The sequence below is a fragment of the Netta rufina genome (assembly GCF_964035555.1).
Source record: "Netta rufina genome assembly, chromosome: 2".
Taxonomy (NCBI): domain Eukaryota; kingdom Metazoa; phylum Chordata; class Aves; order Anseriformes; family Anatidae; genus Netta; species Netta rufina.
Genome location: NC_140124.1, coordinates 124,010,975 through 124,037,688, shown reverse-complemented (window position 1 = coordinate 124,037,688; position 26,714 = coordinate 124,010,975). Strand labels below are relative to the sequence as shown.

General features: G+C 34.5%; 1 protein-coding gene across 1 annotated transcript in view; it reads right to left on the bottom strand.

The window, feature by feature from the left end:
* Positions 1-26,714, bottom strand: part of LOC311206397 (uncharacterized protein C8orf34 homolog) — a gene marked incomplete at both ends in the record, with an annotated part of 158,997 nt that overhangs the window by 29,468 nt on the left and 102,815 nt on the right. Inside the window, one exon of the mRNA XM_084281678.1 lies at positions 13,574-13,709. Coding sequence (XP_084137804.1) covers positions 13,574-13,709 — 136 coding nt within the window. The remainder of the gene's footprint in view (positions 1-13,573; positions 13,710-26,714) is intronic.

Here is a 26,714-nt window from a genome sequence, read left to right as displayed (position 1 = left end):
AATTTTGTTGAACCAGGATAATTTCTGTAAAATATTCTGGTTTCTATGAATCATTATTTCCTAAAGAACACACATTTCATTGGAAAATTCCTGATCTGTTTTGTTGAAGTCTCTGCTGACAATGTTTAGAAAAACGTTGTGAGAAGTAGGGGAAAGTTCAGCAAACAATCTTACAGCAAAAAGAAGCAAAGTCATTTTCACATTCACCCAAGATCAGTGTACACTTTTAAGGGTACAATCACAAAGAAAAGTTGTCAGTTCTGAAAAAAACAGATGTAGCATCATGTTTGCATTGGACTCTAAACTAAGGATACTTTATTTTGTTGAATCACTAATTTTCCTTAAATTACTTCAAAGCAGGATAACTATCTTGTTGAAAAAAAAAATAAATCCTAATTCTTCAGTGTTTTATGTTATTTTTTTTTAGGAAGTAGTTATTAATTTGGCTCAAAATAAATAAATAAATATACATTTTGTAAGATTAAAGAATATCCCAAACTTATTCACAGAAGGAAGATGATTTTTTTTTTTTTTTTTTTTTTGGTAAGCAAAGCAAATCTTAGTCAAGTTGAGGACTTTTTGGTTTTTATTTTCTTCAAGTCATCTACTTCTTTTCTGTAATTTTAAACACCAGATTTTCATCTGACATCTCTGATAACACCATAATACTGAATTATAATTTCCATAAAGCAAATATAAGATCTCAATACAGTAAATATATATTCATAACTTCAGGGACATTAATAGCAACAGTGATCAGACAAGCAAAGTCTTGAAAGCCCCCGCATGCTTTTAGGCTACATCGAATGTTTTCTTGCACCTTTCCCTAGCAACCTTAACACCACAATACTTCATAATCATCTGTCCTGACTTGCCTATAATATAGTTAGCTTTTTTCATTCTTTCTTCCCAAACATACTGATCCAAATTCTGATCTCATGTACCCTGACTTACTGTCTCTACAATTTCTGCACTCAGTTATACTGGTGTAAAATCCAATGCTTCACCAGCACCTAAATATAATGCCAGGAATTTCTGACTGATTCCATTTGTTCTATTAACGTATTTTGCAAAAATAAAAATGTCAGAACTGTGCCAGCAAAATTCTTAGTTTATCAACAGGTGAGGATTAAAAAAATAATAAATAACAATTCTCCGGTATAGACTGTACCAGTTAATATAATGACAATATTCTATTAAATAAATATTATTAAGCAATATACAGGCAAAGTACTTTTCTGCTAGTAAAACTCTCCATCTGTTTTAACTACATACTCTAGCTTCCTAATGAAGATTAGGTTTTGAAAGAAGTTAATACAAATTTCAAGTCAAGAGACTACGGAAGAAAAATGTCCTAGATCTATGGGGAAAATAACAGAGGATTGTGAATTCAGTGAGTTATGAAAGCGGCTGGCACTTCTCAAGCTTCAAATAATAATGGGAAAGCTCTGCAACATGTCACCTTGTAATATTAAAAAATCAGTGTCATAGCTCCTGTTTTCAGCATAGACCAAAATACAGGAAGCATCAGCATTGAAGAGAAATGAATCATGATGACTATTGGATTATCCTGCAGAACATTATCCAGGAAAGCAGACATTTCCAAAATTAAACTCTAAGAGCACATGAATAAATACAGGTATTTAGCAAAATTTCTGAATAAAATGTAGGAAAATAAACTTAGTAACAAATTCAGCATGTTCTCCAACTGAGATTTGTAATTCCTTTAAATGTATTTTAAATGGGTGGTGTAAAGCTCACAGGCAGGAGTCTGTTGTTACTATCACCAGTTCTGTTTTTGTCAGATATATAGCATTCAGATTTTTTGATCTAAGGTACCTAAAGCCTTTAGCCTTACCTAAAATAACTCAATTTCCATTGATACTAAAAGGATCAAAATCTGTTCCTTACTTTTGCACTCAAGGACACTATTTCTTAGTGGTTGCACACTGAAACACAGCAAATGATCTGCAGATTCGTAGAAGCTGCGGTTAAAAATGGATTCTGGTTGTAGTCCATTCTCTTTCTGCAAATTAAAAGCATTATTTTACAGTCACTCTTCAAAGACTTCTGTGGAAAGTTGCCATATCACCAATACATAATTCATATCCATAATATTTTTGGCTGGTAAAACTAGAATATTCACTTGCTGAGCAAATTTATACATTGATACAGCCTGCAAAATAATCTTTTCTGTGTGCTGTTTGCCTTTTCAAAATGCCTGAAAGCAGGTCTTTGTGCATTTAAATAAGTACACTCTGCAACTATTTCTGAAGAGAACCCAAAGTGGAAATATATTTCCCAGAGTAAGGAATCCATAAAGAGACTGAATTATCTAATCCTTTTACAAGATGGGGAATTAAGCCATTCTTACGGCAATCTTTTATCTGCTGCTGGCTTCAAACCATTATCTCACAGGAGAAAAATTACAGTCTTTGTCAGTCCTTTCAGCCTTAACACTCTTTCTTCCCCTGTGAACCATTTTTTCCAGGACTTGTGAAAGAGTTGTATGTGTGTGTGCATGTGTGTCTTTAAGATTTATATTAAACACTTATCCAGAGCCTAAAATTATGACCAACAAGCTTCCCTAAGCTCATGAGCTGCTGGTTTCCTCCCTTTATTGTTCTCATCCAGAAGCAACTGCTATCACTGATATACATCACAGTGTAGAACAAAACAGAAAGAATCTATAACCTTCACAATAAAGAATTAGCTTGCAAGGCACACATCAAAGAGGGTGAGGGAAAAGGAGGGAAAGCCTTGGGCTTTTTAAGTTATTGCAGCAGGGCTAAGTGTGTTTTGTCAGTGAAAAGAAAAAGAGTTCTACAAATGAAGGACAGGACGATATGGATGTCACCCTCTATTAACAGACAGTACAACAATTTTCAGGACTAGGCAAACAGAAAGTACTCAATTTCATTTTCAAATATGCTCCTACTGCTTACACTACTGCAGATCAAGACTAGCACATTCAAAAGAAATAAAAAGTCCTTAAAGTCTACTTTCCTTAGGATTATTTAACAGCATTTTAAAAAATGTTTACAAGTTTACCAACCCTGTCATTCCAGTTCTATCTTTCACAAGCAGCCTGATATTAAGAAAAATAATAATAATAAAAAGTCAATATAACTACAGATGACCAATAGTTCTTTGAAAAGATGTGACATGTCATTAATTCACAGAATCTTATACTGTATTTTGCCTAGAGAACCAAAACCAGATACTATTCCCTGTCAGTGAAGTTACAGCTACAGTAGGGCTATCTTTGGGTTAACCCCTTGCACCAAATGCCACATTGACAAAAGCAGTTCTGTCATAGGAACAATGCATTAGTATGTATGTACAAGACGTAATTTCCACGTAAATTTTATGTACTTACTGTATTTCAAGTATATTTCAAGTACACAAATCTGTTTTCACAAATGTGCAAACGCTTATCTTTCTTCAGACAGAATTATTCCATTTCCCATGTACAGTCTGATGGTTATTTATGTCAAAAACAACTCTACCCTACACGTGCAGCCTTTAAGAAATTAAAGAGCTGTTAAATAAAAATTAGCTGTTATATAAAAATCAGTCATCTCTGAAAACACTATGTCACGCAAGGACACTGATATCCACTGTTCCCTTTAAAGAGATATATGCTTCATCTGAAAATAGTGGTTTCTGCACAGCTTATATAATTCTTGATAACAGACAGTATTTTAATTATCACAGTATTTATTACTTCAGGTAGATGACACCTTGGTCATTCTTTTAAAACAGTAATTCATTCAGAGTTTGCCATGAAATTAATTAAGATTTGTGATTAAAAGTGATAATATCTTGTGCATTTCAGAAGTAAATCTTAGATCTAAGAACTCAAAAAAAAAAAAAAAGCATCATTTGAAATGAAACAGAAATTCTCAATTTTGCATATAGTAAGATGTCCAAAAGAAACACCATCCAGTGAAAGACTAGGCAATGCTTGCATAAAAGACAGATGAATGTGTTACCCCGAAAATTTAGCACATTGACCTACTAACTCTTAAAATTCCATTTTTGCCGTTTGTCTCTGATTAACCACTAGGACCAGTAAAAACTTTTCCTAGGTTCTTTTGCTCTTCAGTGTTTTTCTATTTTGGTAGAAGAACAAATAAGATGGTATACCATGTGGTATATATGCCAATATATATTGGTATACCATTCCAGAAAAGGAAAGATGAAGTGGCTTATTTTAGCTGTATTTAACACTGACAAAATCCAGTAGAGATAAAGAGGAGACAATTGTGTTGTTTTGTTTGTTTGTTTTTACATGTCAAGCCTGAGGAAACTGATCACTGCCCAGATTCAACTCAGCAAAAAAGATAAACTCTTGTGACTAATTTTTTTTTTTTTGCCTGTTTTTCAGCACTTTTTTTTTTTAATTTTTCACAATCCTTTTAGTTTTTCTATTTTTTTTTTTCTAAGTAGCAAAAGGAAATATAAGTTTTTCTCCATAATTCTCCAAAATCAAGGGAATTTTTGAAAAGTTATAAAGCACTATTACATATAGTTTCATTAATTTATTTTAGAATCATAGTTGGAAGGGACCTACAAGGATCATCGAGTCCAACTCATGGGTCCTCAAAGGACCACCCAGAAAAAAAAAAAATGAATAAATCAGACCATGTGTTTGAGAGCATTTTTCCGAAAGCTTCTTGAACTTTGGCAGGCTCAGTACCATGACCACTGCCCTGGGGAGCCTGTTCCAGTGCCTGACCACCCTCTTGGTGAAGAACCTTTTCCTGATATCCAGCCTGATTTTCAACTCTTAAAAGGAAAAAAGATGCAAATTAAACACTTAAACTGTTTGGAAAACATAGAACAAGGTCTGTGAAGCTAGCACAAACAATCATGAGGAAAATTCATCTCTTTCAAACAGGAGGTCCAATAAAATTAAGGTTACAAAAAAGAAAATAAAGGGGAAAAGATTGCAAAATGGTAACACAAGTCATCTGGAATGTTTTGCACTTCCTCTTTAAGAATAGCCACTTAGAAACAGTACACAGACAGATAGCTAAAATGAAATGCAAGACAGCAAAGAAAAAATTATGTATACATAATCAAAAGTTTTGGTAACATTTGAAGACAAATTTCTTAACAGTTCATGAATGAATTCCAATCAGAAAATTTTCCCCACAAAATGACATCTGTACCAAACACTTTAATTTGGAAACATTTTTTTTCACTAAAAACTTTGAAGTCATTTGTTCTCAAATTTTAAGAATGTTAACAATTTATTTGTTATTTATTTAAATTACAATTACAATTTATTCTCCTCAAATCTCCATGTCTAGTTATGGAATCCACCTTTTTTAGGTTATTCTCCATAAAACATTAAATTAGGAAGTAAAGTCTATAAAGAAAAGGGGGGATTTAAAGACATCTTTTAAAGTCACACACACAGGGCTTTACTCCCAATTCTGTTAGGAGTAGATATTTCATACCCCAGTAATCAAGTCCTATTCTATCTAATTCCATCACTTCTTGGTTTACATTAACACTGCAGTTAAAGTGATGAGTCTAATTATGCAAATGTATCCATCCGAATCACCTTTAAAACAGCATCTGCATATGTTGTCAACTGTATAGTTTTGACAAGACACGTAGCAGCTAAGGAATTTTTGCATGAGCAGAAATTTTCCTTTCAGTGTAGGCATGGCTTTTACCATCTCACCAAGATACCAGGTAACATTACGCATTCTCAGGATAAGTGGAGAGCAGTACATAGAGTTTTAACATCTTTTAGTACTGCATGCATTTTCCATTTTTTTGTTTTGTTTTGTTTTGTTTTTTGTTTTTTTTTTTTTTTTTTGAGTGTAACACACCAAAATGGCTCAGCCTGGAAGAGAAGACCTCACACTCACACTGAACAGCAGTTCACTGAAAGGGCAGGAGAATTATCTACAGGGATAGAGAGCTGCCCAGAGAGGTTGTGGAGTCTCCTTCTCTGGTGATATTCAAAACTCGCCTAGATGCCATCCTGTGCAACATGATCTTGCTTGGTAGGGGGGTTGGACTAGATGATCTTCAGATGTCCATTCCGACCTCGGCCATTCTGTGGTTATGTAGATTGCTTGGTCTAATTTGGAAGAATATAAAACTGGATCACCTGGTAAAAAACATACCAGCAGAAAACTCTGCATCCTCCCTTTTTCCAGAATCTATTACATCTGTATGTGTTGTCAGAGGTTGCCCCTCTTCTTTATCTCACTTCATCAGACTCTATCCCAATGCTGCATGGTGCAGTACCCATTCCATGGTAGTTTCCCATCCTCAGACATGGAATTAGTCTGGGGTTACATACCCAGACAAGAAGGAGAACTCATCCCATTTCACAAGACAAGTCAGCCACCCCAATTGTTTCTGTGAAGGGAATACAATGACAATGAGAGCAGACTAACCATAAACAATAAAAACGAGATCTAATGCACAGCTGAAGTTGAAGAAGCTCAGTAGGCTTCCTCCCTTCCCTTGAGGAAGCCTTCCAAGAGCCCATCTTTCTAAATGCAGTCATTTGTTAGTGTTTATGATCTTCCTCAAAGAGGCATCTGCTGTCATTAATTTCTCTCTTTGTTGTCTGAAGTTTCAGTAGTGTTGTCTGTAGACAGTACATACAGTAACATGCCTTGTTTAACAGCAGTTTCTTCTCTAATCACAATAATCAATTTTTCTGCTTTTACTAGTTAAATAAGATCCACTTGTCAAGTTTCAGGCATTATTTTCTGCCCAGCTCATTAGCAAATTTTCCAGCAAATGCTGCTTAAAGACCTCAGGTCTCATTATTATTGTTACAGCTTTGTTATACTTAGATAACCCTGATGCTCCATAGGACAAGAGGGAATGTCCTCAAGTTACACCAGGGGATGGTTCAGGTTGGATATTAGGAGAAATTTCTTCTCAGAAAGAGTAGTTAGGCATTAGTCCAGGTCGCCCAGGGAGGTGGTGGAGTCATTGTTCCTAGGGGTGTTTAAGGAAAGGTTGGATGTGATACATTTAACATTTAGTTAGTTTAGTGGGTAATATTGATGATTGGGAGACAGTTGGACAGTTGATTTTGGAGGTCTTTTCCAACCTTAATGATTGTATGATTCTATAAAGCATCTCCATACACTCTTACTCTGTAGCAATCCAAAATGTCTAAGATTAACACCAGAGAATTCCCTGACCGAACAATTTATTTCTGTTACTTGCTAGAGATATATCATGACCAACTCAGACAATTGTTGAATTGTTGAAACACTATTCTGCAATTTATGACAAATTTATGGAACTTCATGGCTTTGGCAGATTCATTTTTTTTTTCCCTAGCTGGTTCCTTCATTTCTCTTCTCTTTTCCTCCCTACTTTCATGGTCCTTATGGCAGTATGCCATGAAGATGTGCTTAACTTCCAGCTAGTTCAGAGCACCCACATGCGATTCTTTTAATTTCACATAGTACAACATGTATTTGATGACATCGCAAGTACACATGGAAGTTGTGAAGACCACACTGTAGAAAAGCAAACTTATAAAAAATATTCCTAAAATCCAACTGATTGAAGAAAAGTTGACTGGCTTTCGTAAATAAGCAAGCTAACTTGAAGACTTGTTGGGGAAACCAAATAAAAGGAGTTAGATACAGATGATGAGTAGGGCAACAATAAATTTGTTACAAAGGCAAACTGACATGAGACTTCTTGAATACTTTTTCCAAACCACGTTTTCAGAGAGGATCTGTAAATGGTAGCATGCACAGAGCACCTCATTTATCCTACATTGTCAACACAAGTTACTAACCTTGAACTGTACTCCACATCCCAATGGTGATTGGTAGAAAAGCCATGCTACTTTTTTAATGTATAGATTTATTTTGTTTGTACCAATATATATGATTTCTCTAATATGTTAAAAGGCCTTAGGACATTGTGCTTTCACTCTAGTTAATCTTAAAAAAATATATTAACTAAACGTATTGCATCTCAAACTTACATTTGTATGCAACTAGTGCTCCTTCCCAACATTCTTGTTCAGAAGCCTTCAAGCTTGTGGCACAGTATGTTTTCTATAATCCTATTTCTTTTTTAATCACATGCAACCCCTTTTTTGTATTCTATTGATGTTAAGAAGAATGAATGCAGCCCTTGCGCTATTAAAAACAAAAAGCTTCTTACTTCCAGGAATGCATTGGCAAGACTCCACAAGAACAAGATTTAACTTTTGAGCATGGCAGTGGGCATACAAGGCTAATGGGTGGTCCTCAAAAAAAAAAAAAAAAAAAAAAAAAGCCCTTAAACTTCATTCAATTGGCCATAGTAAATTAATATCGTCTTTTGCCTGATCAAAGTCTTGCAAAACTCTCAATGTGCACACCATAAGATGTGAGAAAATATGGAAGTGCTGTTTGATTTTACAAATTGTCATTTACACCTTTGTTTAATACATAAGAGTTTTGCTTATGTTTGAGGGTGTCTTATGACTCATCAGACAAACCTGGAATTCATTTCTTTTGCCTGTATGTGAGAAAGGATTCACAAAATTGTGTTACAGAATAGGTCAGTCTATTCTCCATGTCAGTCTAAGTAGCTGTGCTCCTAGACGAAGATGAAATTTTTATTATAAATGCTTTGCTCAAATGATCTAAATCCAGATTAGTTGTACTAAAATTGTCTTTGCTAATTTTCCCGACTAAATAGCAGGAAGCAAACATTCCACACACAGTTATTTTTGTAGCCCCTTTTTTCTGTATCTACGAACCTTGTTTTGTTCTACCTTGTGAATGATGTCACCCTTTTATTTAGATGACTTAATATGCTGCTTAATGTTCTCTGTAGTCCAAGAGCAGCTATGGGAGTAACATTGTTCTGCAGCTACTTTCCCATTTGAAAAACCTCTTAAAGCTGTTATCCATCTGCATTTTGCTCACCGAGTGTGAAACATCTATACAGAAAACAGTAAGCTCTCTGTTTCTTACAGCTATATTCCAGCCTACAAACCTATTTATGCTCCAGGAGAATTAACCTCTCCTTTTGTTTTTCCTTTTTTCAGAGATTTTGTGTATTTGTTGTTGTCGTCACTGTTGTTTGTTTGTATGACTGTTTTAATCATAAACTGAAAAAAAAAAAAATAAAACAACAAACAACAACAACAACAACTTGGTGTGATAGCTTGAAAGAATCCTACATCTTTATCTCCTATATATCTGGGTGGAGTGCTTTAGCTTTTGTTAAAATTACTAATATGGACTGTGACAACTCTATCTATTATTTGAAGATGATCTGAAATTATCAGCATTCATGGTTAGATATTAGTTTCTAAAAAACTTGATTTTGAAAAATATATATATATTTCTAATTCTGTTCACTCTCACTCTCATTTCTTACAATTCTTGAAAAAACTTTTACTTTTTTCTGAGAGACTTAAAGCTAGGGAGGATGTTTTGTCAAATACAGAGCCTCAGCTGCATTGCAGGTTTTCCCCACAATGTAAACTGTGTTTAATTTGCTTTGTAACAAATCTGATTTATAACTCTGCCTATAGCCACTCCCATTTGGAATTCTTTTTTAAGAGCTTCCTCTGATACTGTGTTAAACACTGCATCAGAAAAAGCAGAGGTGAGTTCAAAGGGAAGAACTGTTACTGTGCAGAATAACAGCTTAGTGAAAGTCATAGAAAACCAGCCATGTAGGACATTTAATGCTAGCTTGAACTAAATGTTAGTTGTGACTCAGGGAAACAAGGCCGTAATGACAAGGAAACAGGAAACCAGAAGCTGCTAATATTTTCCCCCTTTTATTATATTCCAGGATTTGGATCCTGATTTTCGTGTATATTTGAGCAGTAAGTGAAGAGCTAAATGAAGTCTGATGAGAAATATTTCAGCATGAGGGAAACAGCTGGTTCAGTCTACACTTCTCACAAGTCACTGCACTCCCTTGTTTAGCCCATTTGTAGGAAGCTATAGACTCCATGAAAATGTTAAGATATATTGCTGCACTGTACTTTACTGCAGGTGCCTTCAGCAGAATGAAGCACCCAAGCACTCCTCCCAGGCATAATCTACTAACGTAATCTATTTAAGTACCAGGGAACTCCTTCTTAGATGACAGAAGTCATCTGTCTAGATGCCTCTCAGAAAAGACCCACCATGTCCAAAGAAGTGAGGAAACTTCTGGAGGATGTATAATAGAAGGTAATTTGCCTGCACAATAAAATCAGGTTGGGACATTAAAAAAGAAAAAGGAAGAAAATGAGAAAGGAAAAGGAAAAGGAAAAGGAAAAGGAAAAGGAAAAGGAAAAAACGAAAGGGAAAGGGAAAGGGAAAGGGAAAGGGAAAGGGAAAGGGAAAGGGAAAGGGAAAGGGAAAGGGAAAGGGAAAGAAAAAAACGAAAGGGAAAGGGAACGGGAAAGGGAAAGGGAAAGGGAAAGGGAAAGGGAAAGGGAACGGGAACGGGAAAGGGAAAGGGAAAGGGAAAGGGAAAGGGAAAGGGAAAGGGAAAGGGAAAGGGAAAGGGAACGGGAAAGGGAAAGGGAAAGGGAAAGGGAAAGGGAAAGGGAAAGGGAAAGGGAAAGGGAAAGGGAAAGGGAAAGGGAAAGGGAAAGGGAAAGGGAAAGGGAAAGGGAAAGGGAACGGGAAAGGAAAAGGGAACGGGAAAGGAAAAGGGAACGGGAAAGGAAAAGGGAACGGGAAAGGGAAAGGGAAAGGGAAAGGGAAAGGGAAAGGGAAAGGGAAAGGGAAAAGGAAAGGGAAAGGGAAAGGGAAAGGGAAAGGGAAAGGGAAAGGGAAAGGGAAAGGGAAAGGGAAAGTTGACTGAGCTAGCATTATGCAAATACAAAAGTAAAATTAAACTCTTGTCGGAGCCAAGAAGAATGTTTCCTAACATCTGGAACACTGACAATCAAATTTGAGGTAAAAAGTCATATTCTTCCTACAGACAGCCAAAATACCTGCAGTAAACATGATTTGGTAGTCTGATTTGACAAGTCCTATTATCTACAGAATCCCCGCCGGCATTAATAGGTCCATTCATCTCAAATCAGTTTACACAATGAAAAAAAGGGAGTAAAATTAAGAGGAAAGACATCTGTTTAATTGTAGCTAGAAGTATGCATAGCAACAACTTATACTGACTTCTCTTTCAATTGTATTAAAATGTGCCTAAAATCAAATTTAATCGTTTTCATACTTGTACAGTACAGCACCTAAGTTTGCTTAAAGGACATGAAAAAAAATGAAAACATAATTTCCAAAACAAATATACTAATATGTTCTGTATTATGACCTTAAAATAAATACCAGGCTTTTACATAACAATGGAGATAAATGCCAACACAGAGGGACCTCTACAGAGGTGACCCAAGTGCTCAGGTTCTGGTTTTATAACATGGTATTTTCAATGGCTATATCACAGTGTAACAGCAAATTGAATTCCTCATGGAAGTAAACAGAAAAAATATATATCTTTATGTTCCTGAAGCCATTTGCTTCAAGCAGTTCTCTCTGTGCACTACTATAACTGTTGTGAGAAAGTACTGGACAAATACACTATGGAGGTACCAACAGGACAGAGCTAACTGTACTGACAGCTGTCTTGAAGATGGGAAAGGTGTTCTCAAAGTGAGTAAATAGTATGGAATGTTCAAAAAGAATCAATAGATTTCTTCATCTTGAAGAATAAATGCTAGTTTCCTCACAACTGAATACAACAGCAATACCCAATTCTCTCTTTAAATATCCAATGTTAATGATCCGATGGTCTATATTTTGATACTTCAGAAGTTTAAAGAATCTGCTGAACTGCAACAAGAGTGAAAAGAACCAGAGACAAGTAGGTATCATCTAGTTCCTCCCTAACTTCATTAAACAGGGTAGGGAGCGACATAAAGCTGTGCAGATGACATAAAACACTGCTTTGCATTCTTTCATAATGAGAGTGAAGTAAGAAAAGGGGCTTTTATGAGATCTTTCTCTTGCAACTCATATTTCAGACTGCAGAGTCATATAGTACAGCCAGTTAAAGGACAATAGCCAGGTTGCTGGGTTTGGCTCAAGAGCTCAATCCCTTGTTCCCTGGTGTGCAGGATTGAGAGGATATATAGTATTTTTGACACCTGCTGTTAGGAGCTACTATAGGGAATTTAAAATTTAATTAACCTTCATAGTAATCCATACAAGACTTTGTATAAATTCAAAAAGACCACGTCTAAGCTTTACATTTCTGTTTTCCTTACCTTTCTACTTGTTAATCCATGGACAACTGATGCCAGCGGAAAAAGGTGCCATACTTTCATGTAGCTAGTTGTTTGGAAACTTTTTACAACATAAGCAGTTTGCTTCTAGTGAATTGGGATGAATCCCACTACTAGCATGTTTGCTCTTTTCTTAAAGCAGAAGGCCACACCGTTAACAGCAAAACTCCCTGGTATTACAAGGCCATCTTGCCACTGCTGCTCTAGCAAACTGGGAAATGAATCTCCTCTAAGGCTCCATGACAGTGCTAAAGAGATGCTACTGAACGGGTGATTCAGCATGCCTATAGTTGTGCTCCCAGACTATCAGAAAAGGTTTTGGAGACCCTCTTCCTAAATAAGTACCTTTTAAAAGTAGTAATTTACAAGCAAAACAGTGGGAAAAAAAAAAGAAAAAAAAAAAAAGAAAAAAAAAAAGTAGAAACGTAGGGTGGCATATGGCCAAACTTTTGACTTAATTTCACCACAGGTTGCTTTTTATTTACAAGCAGCTAATCCCCTCTCAAACTACACAATGGAGCAGCCATTGGCAAAGGCAGGCAGATAAAATTGGCATGCCTCTGTATTGTTCTTGCTAATCTGAACCATTAACAGAAGGGTGAGAAGGCTAGTTTTGTCATTTAAACAGGCTTAAATCCTTTCACCAAATGAGCTTTTGTCTACATAGAAGAATGCATCTTGGAAATTTAAGGGGTTTCTGTTAGTGTTGCATTCTCAAGTTGACTTGGCTACAGGAATACCAACCTGTTTATTTGGCCCCCATACTGTAAATGCAAGAATTATTTCCAGCTGTCAAAATCAAAAGGGGTTCAACCTGATTAAATCATTTCTCAGAGGTGAAACAGGATGAGATTATAAAGTGCTAAGAAGCAGCTATTTGAAATCCTGGACTGCACCTGTGCAACTAAATCTCCATTTATACAGGTGCTTTTCAAATTGGATTTGAACCTTTAAATTCCCTGATTCATCCCTTGGAAAACCACAGAAGCTCAAATAACTAATGAAATTCAGAGACAGAAAGGCTTAAAATAGTTTCAAGCTGTGAAGTAAGGCCTCAGACTAACTATGTTCTTTGATTCATTGTTGATGCGACATATCAAGCATAAACATAAGTTGCCCAACCCAGATGCCAGAGGTTATAGGGTAGTGATTTAGAAAGTAATTTTTCTTTTTTCTTCTTCTTTTTCTTTTTTTTCTTTTTTTTTTTTTTTTTTGTCTCTTTTTATTCCCCTTAGCACAGGAGAGGTCACCACCACCACAATACATATCTGAAAACCTAGGGAAAATAATTTATTGGTAGCATGATATGTTTTTGCTTTTTACCTGGCACATCTTGCACAGATATTCAATGTGACCTTTGCTTGAGGCTCAGCAGGATGAGCACTTCTAGTTTGATTGAATTTGCTCCCAGAAGACATCAGACTTGTTACTCCTTCCATTCTTAGATCATCAAGATCCTCTGCAACAAAACAGAATATGCTTAAATTTTGTAGCAATAAAGTTATTTATTCTGCACCTGCAGAATGTATTTGGCAGGATCACTAAACAATATAACAACTCAAAAATCAGGAAGAAATTATTTGAATAACAGTTATTTGAATAACACTAAGAAAAAACACTTCAGAGTATTTTTATTCATATATGTATTAGTATCCTGTTGTATTGACAGGGGTTCGTTCAAAAATATTAGCATTTCCACTTCAGACTGCCTATTTTTTAATCTTTATTTTTCAAATTCATTTATAAAACAGACAACACTTGTCAATTGCTTTGTGAAGAGATGCTATCCAATACCTTCATTTGAAACAGGGATCCACATTGAAGAGAAAACTTTGTTTTTTTGAATGTATGATTCTCTTCTGATTTATTATTATTATTATTGTTATCTATTCACTTGGCAATGAAACAGTATTACTAGGATAAAAGTACTAAACTCCCCAAAATGGAAAATAGATACATATATCACATCAAAAGAGACCACGTATTTATAACTACTATATTGCTGCATCAGCAACAAATAATAATAACTAGATTTTATACCATTGTAAAATCACTCCCGCTTTGCAGGAAGACAGCTGAGGCTCTTGGAGAACTGTTTGCCCCAGATCATTCTGGAATTGTGTAGCTGAGTTAGAATGTAAATGAAATCTCTTGGTTTACAGTCAGGACATTCTTAACATAATCTATTTATTTTTTACTAACATATAAAATTGGCATATTGTGTATACCTACTGTATCCATAAAGCACTATTTAAATTTGTTTATAATTCAATTAGATTCTAGCTGAAAAAGAAACAAACAAAGCACTGACTAGCTGCCATTGAATGAGCACCAACCATTTCATGTACTAATGCATGTGACTTGTGGTATACAGTATGCAATCATCTAATTAAAATCTTCCAGATAATGTATACGTATACATTTTCATATATTTATGTCTACAAAAGAAACCAGATGTTAAAGAATACAAGTGAAGCAGAAAGTGTGCAAAGGCAGACTTTAGATCCTGGAATCAGATAGGGAAATGTCATGGAGAATTTTAAAATCAGAAGCTATATTCAACTGAAATTTAAAATACACAAACAGTCATTATAGATGCATAATGTGGTACCGGTATGGTCAGATTGGCAGGATCATGTCATGTTAACCATACTCTTTTGGGGATACATCTATTTCAGTAAACAATATCCATTGATCATGGTGATAAAAAGAAAGAACATCAAGACTAAACTTTAATTTCTTGTCAGTGAAGTGCTTGAACTAGTTTTTCTTATCTGTGATGTTTCTGCTGCTTAAGAAAGCTCTTCCCCTCCCAAAATTCCTTGTCTTGGATATATAAATTGACAGTTCCACTGAATTTTCTGGCATCCATTTCCACAACTTTTCCTTCAAACTTTATCTAAAATTTTATATATTCAAAGGACTTGGAAAGCTATATGATAAAGAATTATAAAATCAATCATCTACGAGTCATTTCAGAGAAGGCATTACATATTTGGAACGTATTATGTATTAAAATAAATAATGTTTAATTGTGTTTTAAAGATGTGTGAAAAGTTCCATATTTTTTAACAGATGTAAACCACTGGACGCATTACAGTTTAAATGAAATTGAAGCATATGCCTCATTCTTTTTCCCCATGAACAGATGTGATTTCTTTAAATGAGGTTTTCGACTGTTCTCTGCTTGATTAACTTATGGCTTTATGATGACTACTAAGACTGTTTCAATTGAACAATAACATAGGCTGCCCTTTACCATACCTTTTATATTTGACTCTGTATATCAAAATCATTTCATTTTTACATTTTTAGGCAACACTTAACGTTTTTATCTCAAGAGAAAAGTAAGTGAAACTTTGTGCAAATAACTTCGATTTCAGATGTACCTACAGCTGCAGCTAACAGACAAGTTCGCAGATGATTTTGTAGGACTGGTATATTGTCATATGCTGTTAGCCCGATAGAAGTAATCTGTACACTGAAATGCAGATTTAGAAAAATAAAAAGCACCAAAAAGCTATTAATATTCCTATAAAAGAAGTATAATTCCACCCTCCAAATCCAAATAAAATCTGCATTCTTTGATTTAACTTTGATTACTGCACTTCTGCCTCAGTATTGAATGTTTTCAGATTCTTCTACATGCCTCTGATTTACAGAGCAGATATCAGTCTTTCTCACTTTCTTGAAGCTCAGCTGAGCTTCAAGAAGCTGCCTGGTTCCCAACAGCCATAAATTTGATGGGAATTTTCAAGCTGTGGGTTAGTTTACATGTCATCTGTCAATCTTTCCGACTGACCATATCCATTATAGTCCCTTAATAAATAAATAAATAAATAAATACAATTAAAATAAAAATGCAATAATTTTAGTATTAAACAGTGTATATATATATATATTGTATCTATACATATATAAAGAACAAATTAAGCAATTTGGTTAAATAATTGCTGAATGTTTTGCAGAGGAATTCCTAAATAGGAATGTTTTAAAATGAATCTTAACACTGAATGCAGTAATGTATTTTAAGAATAACAAAAATAGGTTTCCAAAGGTTCAAATGTGTCTGTGTAATATCGGAAAGCATCAATCTTAGCAAAAAAAAAAAGGATTGCATTAAGAAGTCAATTCAGTTACAGGGTCTGGAACACTGAATCTTTTCTCTTTCTTTGTATTCTTTGCTAGACCAACTAGTGATGATATAGCTGAGCGGTTCAGTGATTTTATTGAGCAGCAGTGAGGTAATTCACTGAGAAAAAGAGATAAAAAAAAAAGCCAGTTGATGATTGCTTCTGTGACAGAGGACAGGAACACTGTGAAAACTCTCAAAACCTTAGGAAATTGTTTCCTATCTTTGTACAGTGATAGGCTGGAAGTTTGAGTAAATGAAAAATAGAATAAGACTCAATCTCACTTGTACTACTAAAAATTTATTATTTCAATGCAAGGCTGTGCACTGTATTTCTTCCATTTAATGTTATTTCTATGCAATTTTCTGTATGAATAGGGCATACAAAGGCCCAACATTGGTCCTATAACATTTCATTAAATATGTCCTACATCGTAAAAACAAAACAAAACAAAAAACTACAAAACAAACAATACTTTTTATTTTTCCCTCAAATCAGTGATTCAACAAAATAAATTTACAGAGCTGCAATCTTCATGCGTTGCCATAACAATACACATGCTTAAAAAATGCTTAAAAGTGAGATAAAGATCACAAGTGTAATAAAGCATAGCACTGAACCAGATGTTTTCTATATTAATAATAATGTTGCACTAAGCTAAATTCTTTGTGATTTTTCATAGGCAAGTTTCATCAACAAAGGGAAGGGGGAAAGGGTATCTATTTCAGCTAAACAAGAACATATCTCAGTAATCAGGTAACTATTTTTAAATAGGATGTTGCTCGTAATTATTTATTTCCTTTCATTTTGGGGAGGAGGAGGTGGGGAGAGGAAAGAGTCAGTGATGCCAAGTATTCTAGAATCCATTCCAGATCGTTTAATGTCTTGGGATAAGAAGGTGTGCAATCCTCTTACAAGTTTCTAGAAGACTCTCAAAGCTTTCATGTTAGGGCCAGAGCTGCTCTTGCGCAAAACCCTTGCTAAACATGATAAAAGTTCAGTTGCATAGAAGGCTCACATAATACAGTTCCGTGCTACACTGTTTGATATGATTCAACCATTTTTGCCTCTTTCCTCCATCATTAAATGCCATAATTTCCCAGGAGTAATTTAAGACATATAAGGTGCAGAGCTTGAAAAAGTCCTGATTCATCTTTAGAGAGATAAAGACTGCTAAAGGTTTTTCTGTTCAGTCTAATGCTTAGGAAGGCAATAAATGTTTTCATGTGAGAGGCAATATGATAATGAATCCTGATTTATGTTCCTGCAGGCTACCAGTCAATTCTGATGCACTGCTAAAATAATGGCTTTTTCTCTGTAGCAATGAATTTCTCAAGGCAGTGTTCTTACGTCAGGACAGACACTGATGTAGTGTCCATAGATGGCATTGATTTGTCACAAATTGTTGGATAAAGGACAGACTCTTAATATGCTCTGGTATTCTCATAAAAATAAATAAATAAAGATAAAATCTACTTCATGTAATAGATCTACTTGTGTTCAAGGAATTTCTGCTGCTTTGCATATCATACTTGTATGTTTTATATTATGTTAACCAATCATCTCTGCTTTGGATAATTTTTCTTACCAATATCAACAGAGCCCAATAAAAATCCCACCTTAATTCCAAAAGAATTGTTGGAACATGCAGGATTTAAGCTTCAAAACAGAGGAGAACCATTAATCTAGAAGGTGTAATGTGCCACTCCTGAAAGTTATGTTTAATCATTTACTTCAACCAAAGGAATACTGGAGTTATCTTCTGCAATACACTTGCTACAGGATATTTCACTTTGTTTCCTCTTACTAATCTGTTTGAGGTTATGAAGCAGACAATGGTGTTTTTTCTAATGTCTTCCCATTAACACCTTCAAAACATCAGAATTTCACTCAGTCAGACCTTTGCCACAGACAGTTGATGCAAACATCGTCCCAAATAGATCTGTCAAAAGACTTTCTCTCCTACAAGCCATTTTAGGTTCCTGAACACAATTTTCTGAAGACATCTTACTTTATAAGTATCTGAAGTTGAAAATAAATTCCATGCATATTTGTGCTTCCACTGTTGGATGCATGCAAAATTATTTGAAACCTGATTCTGCTAAGACCCTGAATTTGCATGTCCACCTCAACCTGTATCATTTGCCAATTTAGCAGAAATCTACCCCACAGTCAAAACCAACCAACCAACAAAACGGGTGCTGTAGAAAGCAATATAGTTTTCATATATCTTGAAAGAGAAAATGGATCAGTGGTTAGAGTTCTCACTTTTAATTAGCAAGAGAGAGAGAACTCTCTTCAGTTTCTCAATCTTCCTATTTTAAGCTGGGACTAGACTTAATATATGAGGTAGCCTTTTCTGATGAAGTTATCCTATTTTCATTAGAGCACGCTTTGATATCTTAGACAAATACAAAAAGAACTGGCCCACAGACTCAATCTCCTAGTTACCTTCCCTTTTTCCACATGAAGAACATTTGTTTACTACAAAAACCATATTATTTGCAGGTAAGACTGTCAGAGCACTGCTTTAGGGGATGAGAGGGTTTCTAAGATGTAGAGTGTCTGAGCTTCAGACTCTTGCTCCAAATCAGGCAAATTAAGTTTAGAAAACAAGTCTTGCATATCCCAGCTGCCCAAGCCACTCACCAGATGCAATATTATAGTATCATTTTATTTAAATGGAAAAGTCCACAGTTGAAAAGGACTGGCATTGCGCTCACTTATTATTCCCTACTGGGCATCCAAGGACAAAGGATCTAGCAGCACCAAATAACCCCTGCAAACAACTACCCCCGACAGCAACAGTAACTGACCATATAACACTGTTACTCAACCCAATACCAATTTCAAGTACACTGGCCCAAACCATCATGTAGTTTTTATACCATGCTTTATTTTCACAATAAAGGGAATCTAATATTAATTGGAGCATGGTCATTATTTCTAAATTTCCAATAAAATAAAAATTTGAATATTTCACTTGTTATATCACATTCCATAATGTATTACTTCAATTGTAGTAATTATACAACAGTACCTTTACTGTAATAGCAAAGCATCTTTGGTCTAATACAACAGCAAAAAGTCACAATTAGAAAAATCCACAAAATAACCAGAAATTTTGGAATTCAGAAGGTGCCAAAAGGAAAGTCCTTCAATGTTAGTCCTTGGCAAAGTTTTTCTTTTTTGTACTTTAGCTTCGAGTAAAAAAACTTTTTTTAATTAAAAGCAAATTTTCATTACTTCTAATCAGTTCCACTTCTTATGTCATTTATTTATGCACTCACTATATTTATTTTAATATGCAATTCAGACCTCATTCCAAATCCGTATTCTTAAGGAAAATCAACATGGTTTAATCTATTACTGTGGCAAAGCTTTTGTTTGTTGTTGATTTTCTTTGATCAAAGTTTTTAAAAAATCAATTTAAAATATCAGAACATAAGAAAGGAATGCATATTTAAAAGGTCTCATTTTGTTTTTAATTCCAGTTTGTTTTTTATTTTCTAACAGAGTAGCCAGCCATAATATTTTTCAAGCGGGCTCAGTTAATATACTACAGATGTTCCTTTAAATATAGCTAAAATCCTGAATTTCACATGACATTGTCACTTACATGTTGCTTCATTAAATCTATTTTGAATACTGATCATTTTTGTAAAAAATCATACAAACAACAAACAATTATCTAAGATAAATAATAATTAATTAATTCAACAGTACAGATCAATAAAACTAAACCAACAATAGTGATTTTTCATCCAGAGAAGATGCTAAAAATCAATTTAGTTTTGTACGAACCAATTTTTGCACTGAGGGCTATATTCATATTTCTTTGCATCCATGTAGTTTACTCTACCAACCCCTTGACAGGATTAAATTTAGCTGGCTTGTTAAGAGGCCAGTGGAAATTCATACACTTTTTATTGAAATGAAAGTTGAGGCAAAGGATAAAAAGTACAAATAAACTTATATCAAACATTTCTAGTAACGCTGGACCTTCCAACTGCTTTCTATTTAAAAAATCACTAGTACAAGCATTTCTGTGCCAGTCCTCCATCATCTGTATGTTTTCTTTCATAAACCTATCTAGCACAAGGATTACTATAGTGGAAATATCTCTCTTTCCCCAACTTTTATATAAATATATATATATTTAATTAAAGTGATCACACTTCCAATGTAGTCATACACCATATTTGTCTTTCAGAGTATGTTCAGGAATACAGTAACACACTAAGGGAGACATTATAGTCCTAGTAGAGACAGACATATGTATAGTTCAATGATGATCACCAAAAAGTTAGATAACAAGTTAGAAGAAACAAACTGTGATCTTTGTTATTGCTCTTCAAACTTCTGCTTAGCTGCAAAGGAATAAATGCCCTCCATATTACCTCTGCTAACCGGGAATCAAAGATAAGAATGAGTATAAGATGGCATCCAATGACTTAAGCTCCATTTCTTCCAGCTCCATCCCTCTATCAGCTTGCATCAACTCTGCTTTGTCCTGAGACAAGACCATCTGTTTTCTATCACTATCTGTATTTTGGCCAGACACTGGGACATCTGGAAGACCGCACTGTCTATGCTCAGAGAAGCAGACACTGAGCTGGATACCATCAACATACCAATGGCATCACAGCTGACAGTGCATGCTCTTCCTCATTCATTGATTAAATTCATACCACTATTGTCTTTTGAGAAAGGGTAAAATAAAAATTTTAAATATGATCTCAGCTGGGTCAAGCAGCCAAACTAGCAGGTATGTCAAAACTATCCCACAGAGCCTACAGATCAGCCAGGTAATATATTTCCAAATAAACACCACAGTTTTCTAATAATTGTTTTATTGAAGAGGAGCGTATGCTTCAACAAAACAAAACAAAACAAACAAAAAAAAAAAACAACAAAACAAAACAACAAAACAAAACAAAAAATATTTGGTTAAAAAACTTTGTGGTTGGGAGTGCTGTATAAGTGCTACTTACTCTGTTGGAAATCTGTTTTCTGTAACCTACTCATTCAGTGCACTGTTGGGTTATGCTTGCTTGTGCTTTTGGTTTGGATAAAAGAAAATCAGAAGGCTTTTGGATTTCCTACAATGCTTGCACAACCATACTGAAATACAAGAAATAAAGCTGGCTGAAGTGGAAAATAATCTATAAATGTGGTACATGTAATACATGTGGTTGCTACACTTTCACTGAATACTGCAGTACAAGATTACTGCATAAATAATAAATCAATCATTACAACATGTTAGTTCATGTAATGTTAGCTTGTGCCTACTATCATAGTACAGATCATAGAGATACATTTGCTTTTACTCAGTGCTGTTATCTTCTGGATTTGAATTAGAACCAAACATTTCTGCAGATAATTTCATTTCAGAACTATAAAACCATCTTGTAAGTGAATCATATAGTGTCAGCTGACTATTCTGCTTCTCAAGACATACAATGTTAAATCATGACTCCATTGAACTCAAGTGAAATTTGCCATTGACTCCAACTCTGGAAATTTATCTAAAACATTGCAAGATTCTCTCTTTTGGGTTTTAGCTGATTAATGTAAGAGCTGTGAAACTCCAATAGATCTTGAGATATGTTTAACTCTGGAGTACACAGCAGTATAACAGATTATGAGCCACATCCCCTGGTGGCCACTGCATGCCATCCCCTGCAGAGTATAAAAACTGCAGGTTAACCATACGAAGCAATTCTTTCAATTGAGAGGGAGACAGAGATTCCAGAATGCAAAGCCTGTTCAACATTAGGTAGCAAATATTTCTCAACATTTCTCATGTAAAACAAATAAATAAATAAATAAAAATCAACAAAACAAAATAAACAAGGATGAAGGAAAGAAAACCTTTGGAAACACAATCTCCACACACTGGAAGGAGGCAGCAGAAAAGAATATATCATATCACAGAAGATAATTGACTAACTCAATACATTTTCCTTCTCAGAAAGAACCAGATATACTAAATTCCTAAACTGCCATTAGTTCGACTGATAGATAAACATTAATCTCATTTGATTTTTAGGTTAAATGCAAACTGTACCAAGAGAAGGAACACAGAAAATAAATAAATAGATAGATAGATAGATAGATAGATAGATAAAGTAATACAAACTAAAAGCATCTCGACAATATAGAGCAGAAGAGACCTACTTAAGCAATAAATAAATAAATAAATAAATAAATAAAATCAGGTAGAATTGCATCAAGAGGAGATTTAGGACAACACAAAGGGCCAGGTGATTCATGTATTTCAAGCACACTAACACAGTTCTCTGGCCCTGAAATACTATTAGCGTAGGTGGTAGTCGAATGAGGTCAAGCTCCAAGGTGCTAACCAGCAGTCACTGACGGTACAGTTCTGTAATCTAGTAGCTTGCTCCTAGTGACAGGGAAAGTTCCTGTTCCATCCTCCCCTTCCACAATTCCCACTGATATGGTTGCTCCCTATCTTTTATTCTTGTTTGACCCCACTCCAAGCTCATTCAGGGCAAAAATATTCTATTATTTGCTGGAATCTTTTGTGCCTGGTTCAGTGCATTGGCATACTGAGGGGTAATCCAAACATTCAAGTCAATATAAATCAAATGACAAGAGCATACAGCCAAGAGTGGAGGAACAGTGGAGGAGTTGGAACCACCATCTTTAATGAAAGAGAAAAATGTACCACACTGTTAGGCTCAGCCCACCTCTCATAGCTGTACCCTAAGGTGTAAAAGCATTAGGTATTTAAACAACACTAACAATTCTGAACACCAATGTGTTGCACCAGGACAAAAGCACTGGAACAAATATATATATATATTTTATATATATATATTTATATATTTATATTTTATTATAATATATATTTTATAAATATATTTATATATATATTTATATAGAGAGAGAGAAAAAGAGAGAGAGAAAGAGAGAAAGAGAGAGAATAAATATATGCTTCTCAAAGTATCAGAAATAAAAGTAAGAAGGACATCATTTTAATACTGATGGAATGATTCCACCGTCTGCAACTCACTGGGACATTTTAAGGACCTGAAAACTTAGGGCAATTTTGATTCTCTCAAGACAAATATTTTTTAAAAATCCTATTTTATCAGAATATGCAGATATTTATTCAGGAATGCATTTTCGATATATGATTCTTAATAGTATGTTACTGTATTAAAGATACAATTTTGGATTTTTTTCTTTTTTTAATTACATGTATTACATTTGCTGTCTGTTTTCTCTTATTAAACTGAGTAATACCAAGCTGATATAACATATTATGATTAAACTTATAAACAGGCTTGAAGCAGGTTAAGATCTGTTGCTATCAAAACCATGTCTTATCTTCTTGTCACCTTTTCTTTGTCTGTTTTAGAGTGTGTCCCAAATGACATTTTTAATTAACCAATTAACACTCAAAGTTCCCTTTCAGAAGCATGAGCCTCATATAACTTTACTCCAAAACTGTCCAGAGCCAAAAGCTTTCCCAGCTGTCAAAACCTTCCACTATTCCCTATCACCCGAACAGCAGCTCTGCTTAGTTCATAGACCTTATCATAACAATTCCAGCAAGCACCCTGAGTAAATACCCATAGCAGCTAACAGTTTCTCATCACACCAGTGAAAGTCTCCTATTCTAATGCTTAATGTTGTTTCAGGTATCATCTACTTGTGAAATATTTTTCTATGTGAAGATTCAATATAATATGAAATATTGCCAAATTATTATTGCTCGTTTACAAGCTAGAAATTATGTCCAATATGAACAAACCAAAACTATAAAACAAATTCTAAAGAACAAGCTATCAAAAACAGGATTGCCAATGCAATCATGGTATAATTACTATGTTTACAGAATTTAGAAGTTCATTCTAACATAAGAGCTTTGACTGCCTAAGCAAACCCATTATTTGAGCATCCTCACCAAGACTTCTAAACACATCAATAGAAAACTGATATGCAAAGAAAAAAATAACTAGTGGTCAGCAGCTAGACCTTAACAATATTTTGTCTCCCGGAAGTACATGTACGTTTAGAACAGTTGACAAACCAAGTACAATTTATTTATTTTTTTATGTAAAGCATGAGTATTCATAAAAACATTATGTGAGTATTCATTTAAAAAAATAAAAAATGTGACTGACATAATCCAGTTGCTATTCATTTCCTGAAAAACAGCAGGAAAATGAGTTCCTGTCAGAAATGTTCAAAAATGTCAAAAGACTTTTTTCTCCAAGGACATCCAAATATGCGTGAATCACATTTGATAACATCCCCTGAAAAGATGCATCTTTCTGTACAACCAAATAGAGAAAAAGATCTGCAAACTGTTGTAAGACACCCTGCTAAGTCTCCTTTGTCCCAAACATTACTTATAGTACTTCTGCTTTCAAGTGACAGTGATTGAATAACTAAATCTTGACATTCTGAGGAATAGCTTCACCACAGCCATTAATTCACATTTGCCTATGGTCATATATACACTAACTGAGAGTCACAAATATAAATGAAACGATACATAAAGTTCCTTTTTATATATCAAAATGGTAACCATTCAGTAAGCTTATGAGTATCATATATAACACATACAGTAATCCGTGTCAAGAAAAAGCTTTTGACTGTGATGTGCTGGAGTAATCTTTTAGACATAACAGGTGAACAAGAAGAAAAAATTCTGTAAGTAAATTAGAAATGACTGTATTTGCCATGTGTAGGAGAGAAATGAGGACTCGCACAGAAGGGAATATATGCTCAGTTATTCTTTATACTACACATTGGGACCACCACAGTGAGTGGTATCTGCTTGGTAAGCCATGTGTAGGACATGTACCCATCTATAGCTTTCTGCAGATTAAACTAGCTGTTTTGTCTTCAGGTTCTCAGAAATCTACAAGCAATGGGAGGAAAGTTACCACTTAAAAACTGTAAAACCTGCATGTGGTAACTATGACTCATCTTCCCAGTCTTAAAGTTTCATGTTTTCAGTTGAGTTCAACTTGGCAACAGATTACATATAAGAATAAAAATAGTCATACATGTAGATTTGCATTTTATATAAGCCATAAATCCTGATTTATAATAATCATTTATAAATGATAGTGATAAATAAACATTTTATATAATACAAATGTTACTTTTTACAGCCTACTGGAGAATATATTAATTCTCTGAAGAATCTTGAAGATGAAATTTCACATCAGAAGAGACATGCCTCAGAAAGGATTATACGCAACATTAGTTTGGTAATTCAATGTATTTTGGTATATTTGGTAATTCAATTCATTTGTAGTTTCAAAAATAGGAAAATTCAAAAGTCAATAACATTTAAAAATACTGCAATAAGGCAGACAAAAAAGGAAAGTATATTCTTTATCTTTCTCAGACAGAATACGTTTGTAACTACCACTTTTTATTATGAACTATGCCTTTAAGAACAATTTTGTATTCTTATTGTTTCATTTCCAACATCTTTTCAAGTTTTAATTCTTATTGAACTGAAAAGAAAAAAGTCTTTTTATAACTTCTGTTTTTAATAAAATAAGGGGAGAAACCTTTTTGAAGCCACAACTGGATTTGTCTCTCTTTGCATCTGGTTAAAAATCAAAACTGAAAAATCCTATTATTTGCATATTTATTTGTATTTAATTATTCCCGGGTCTGTAAACTTTCTCTGAAGAGAATTAAAGGCATGGAGTGACTGTAATTCTCTTCATTTCTCTTTTATTCCTTCATTATTGGATACTTCAAAGGTATTTCTTTAAGAGCAGAAACTTGGGCTACACAAGTGTTGCCCAGAAAAGAGTAAACTAATAAATGTACTCTTTTGTTTGTGTTCAGAACTCTGCCTTCTGTCACAAACGCACAGTGGAACCTCGACTGTTCAGTCCAGGAATGTATAAACTTCATGCATCTACCATCATATATATACATACATATCCTATTAAATTTCCATTTCTTCTTCAGCTACTCGATATCTCAATATTTCGCTAAGCATTTCCATCTTTATTTTTATATGTTCTTCCAAAAGTGACTCACCATCTCTCTTCACATTCACTCCCAGTGAAATCTTGGCTTTATACCCATCAGTGGCCAAACTCTTATTTCACTGCAGTGCAGGCAGGATTTAACTCTTTTAAGTGTGCTTCCTGTTCAGCTTATTGTTCTAAGACAGTGAGGATTTAAGAAGCAGTTTCACAGTTTAAGCTAAACTAAGTCTGCACTGGCACTGAAAGAGTCACACCTGCCTTTCTCCCATTTCATCTGACCAACACTTACCATTCTTGCGCTGGCTATAGTTCCTGTGTAGCTCACAA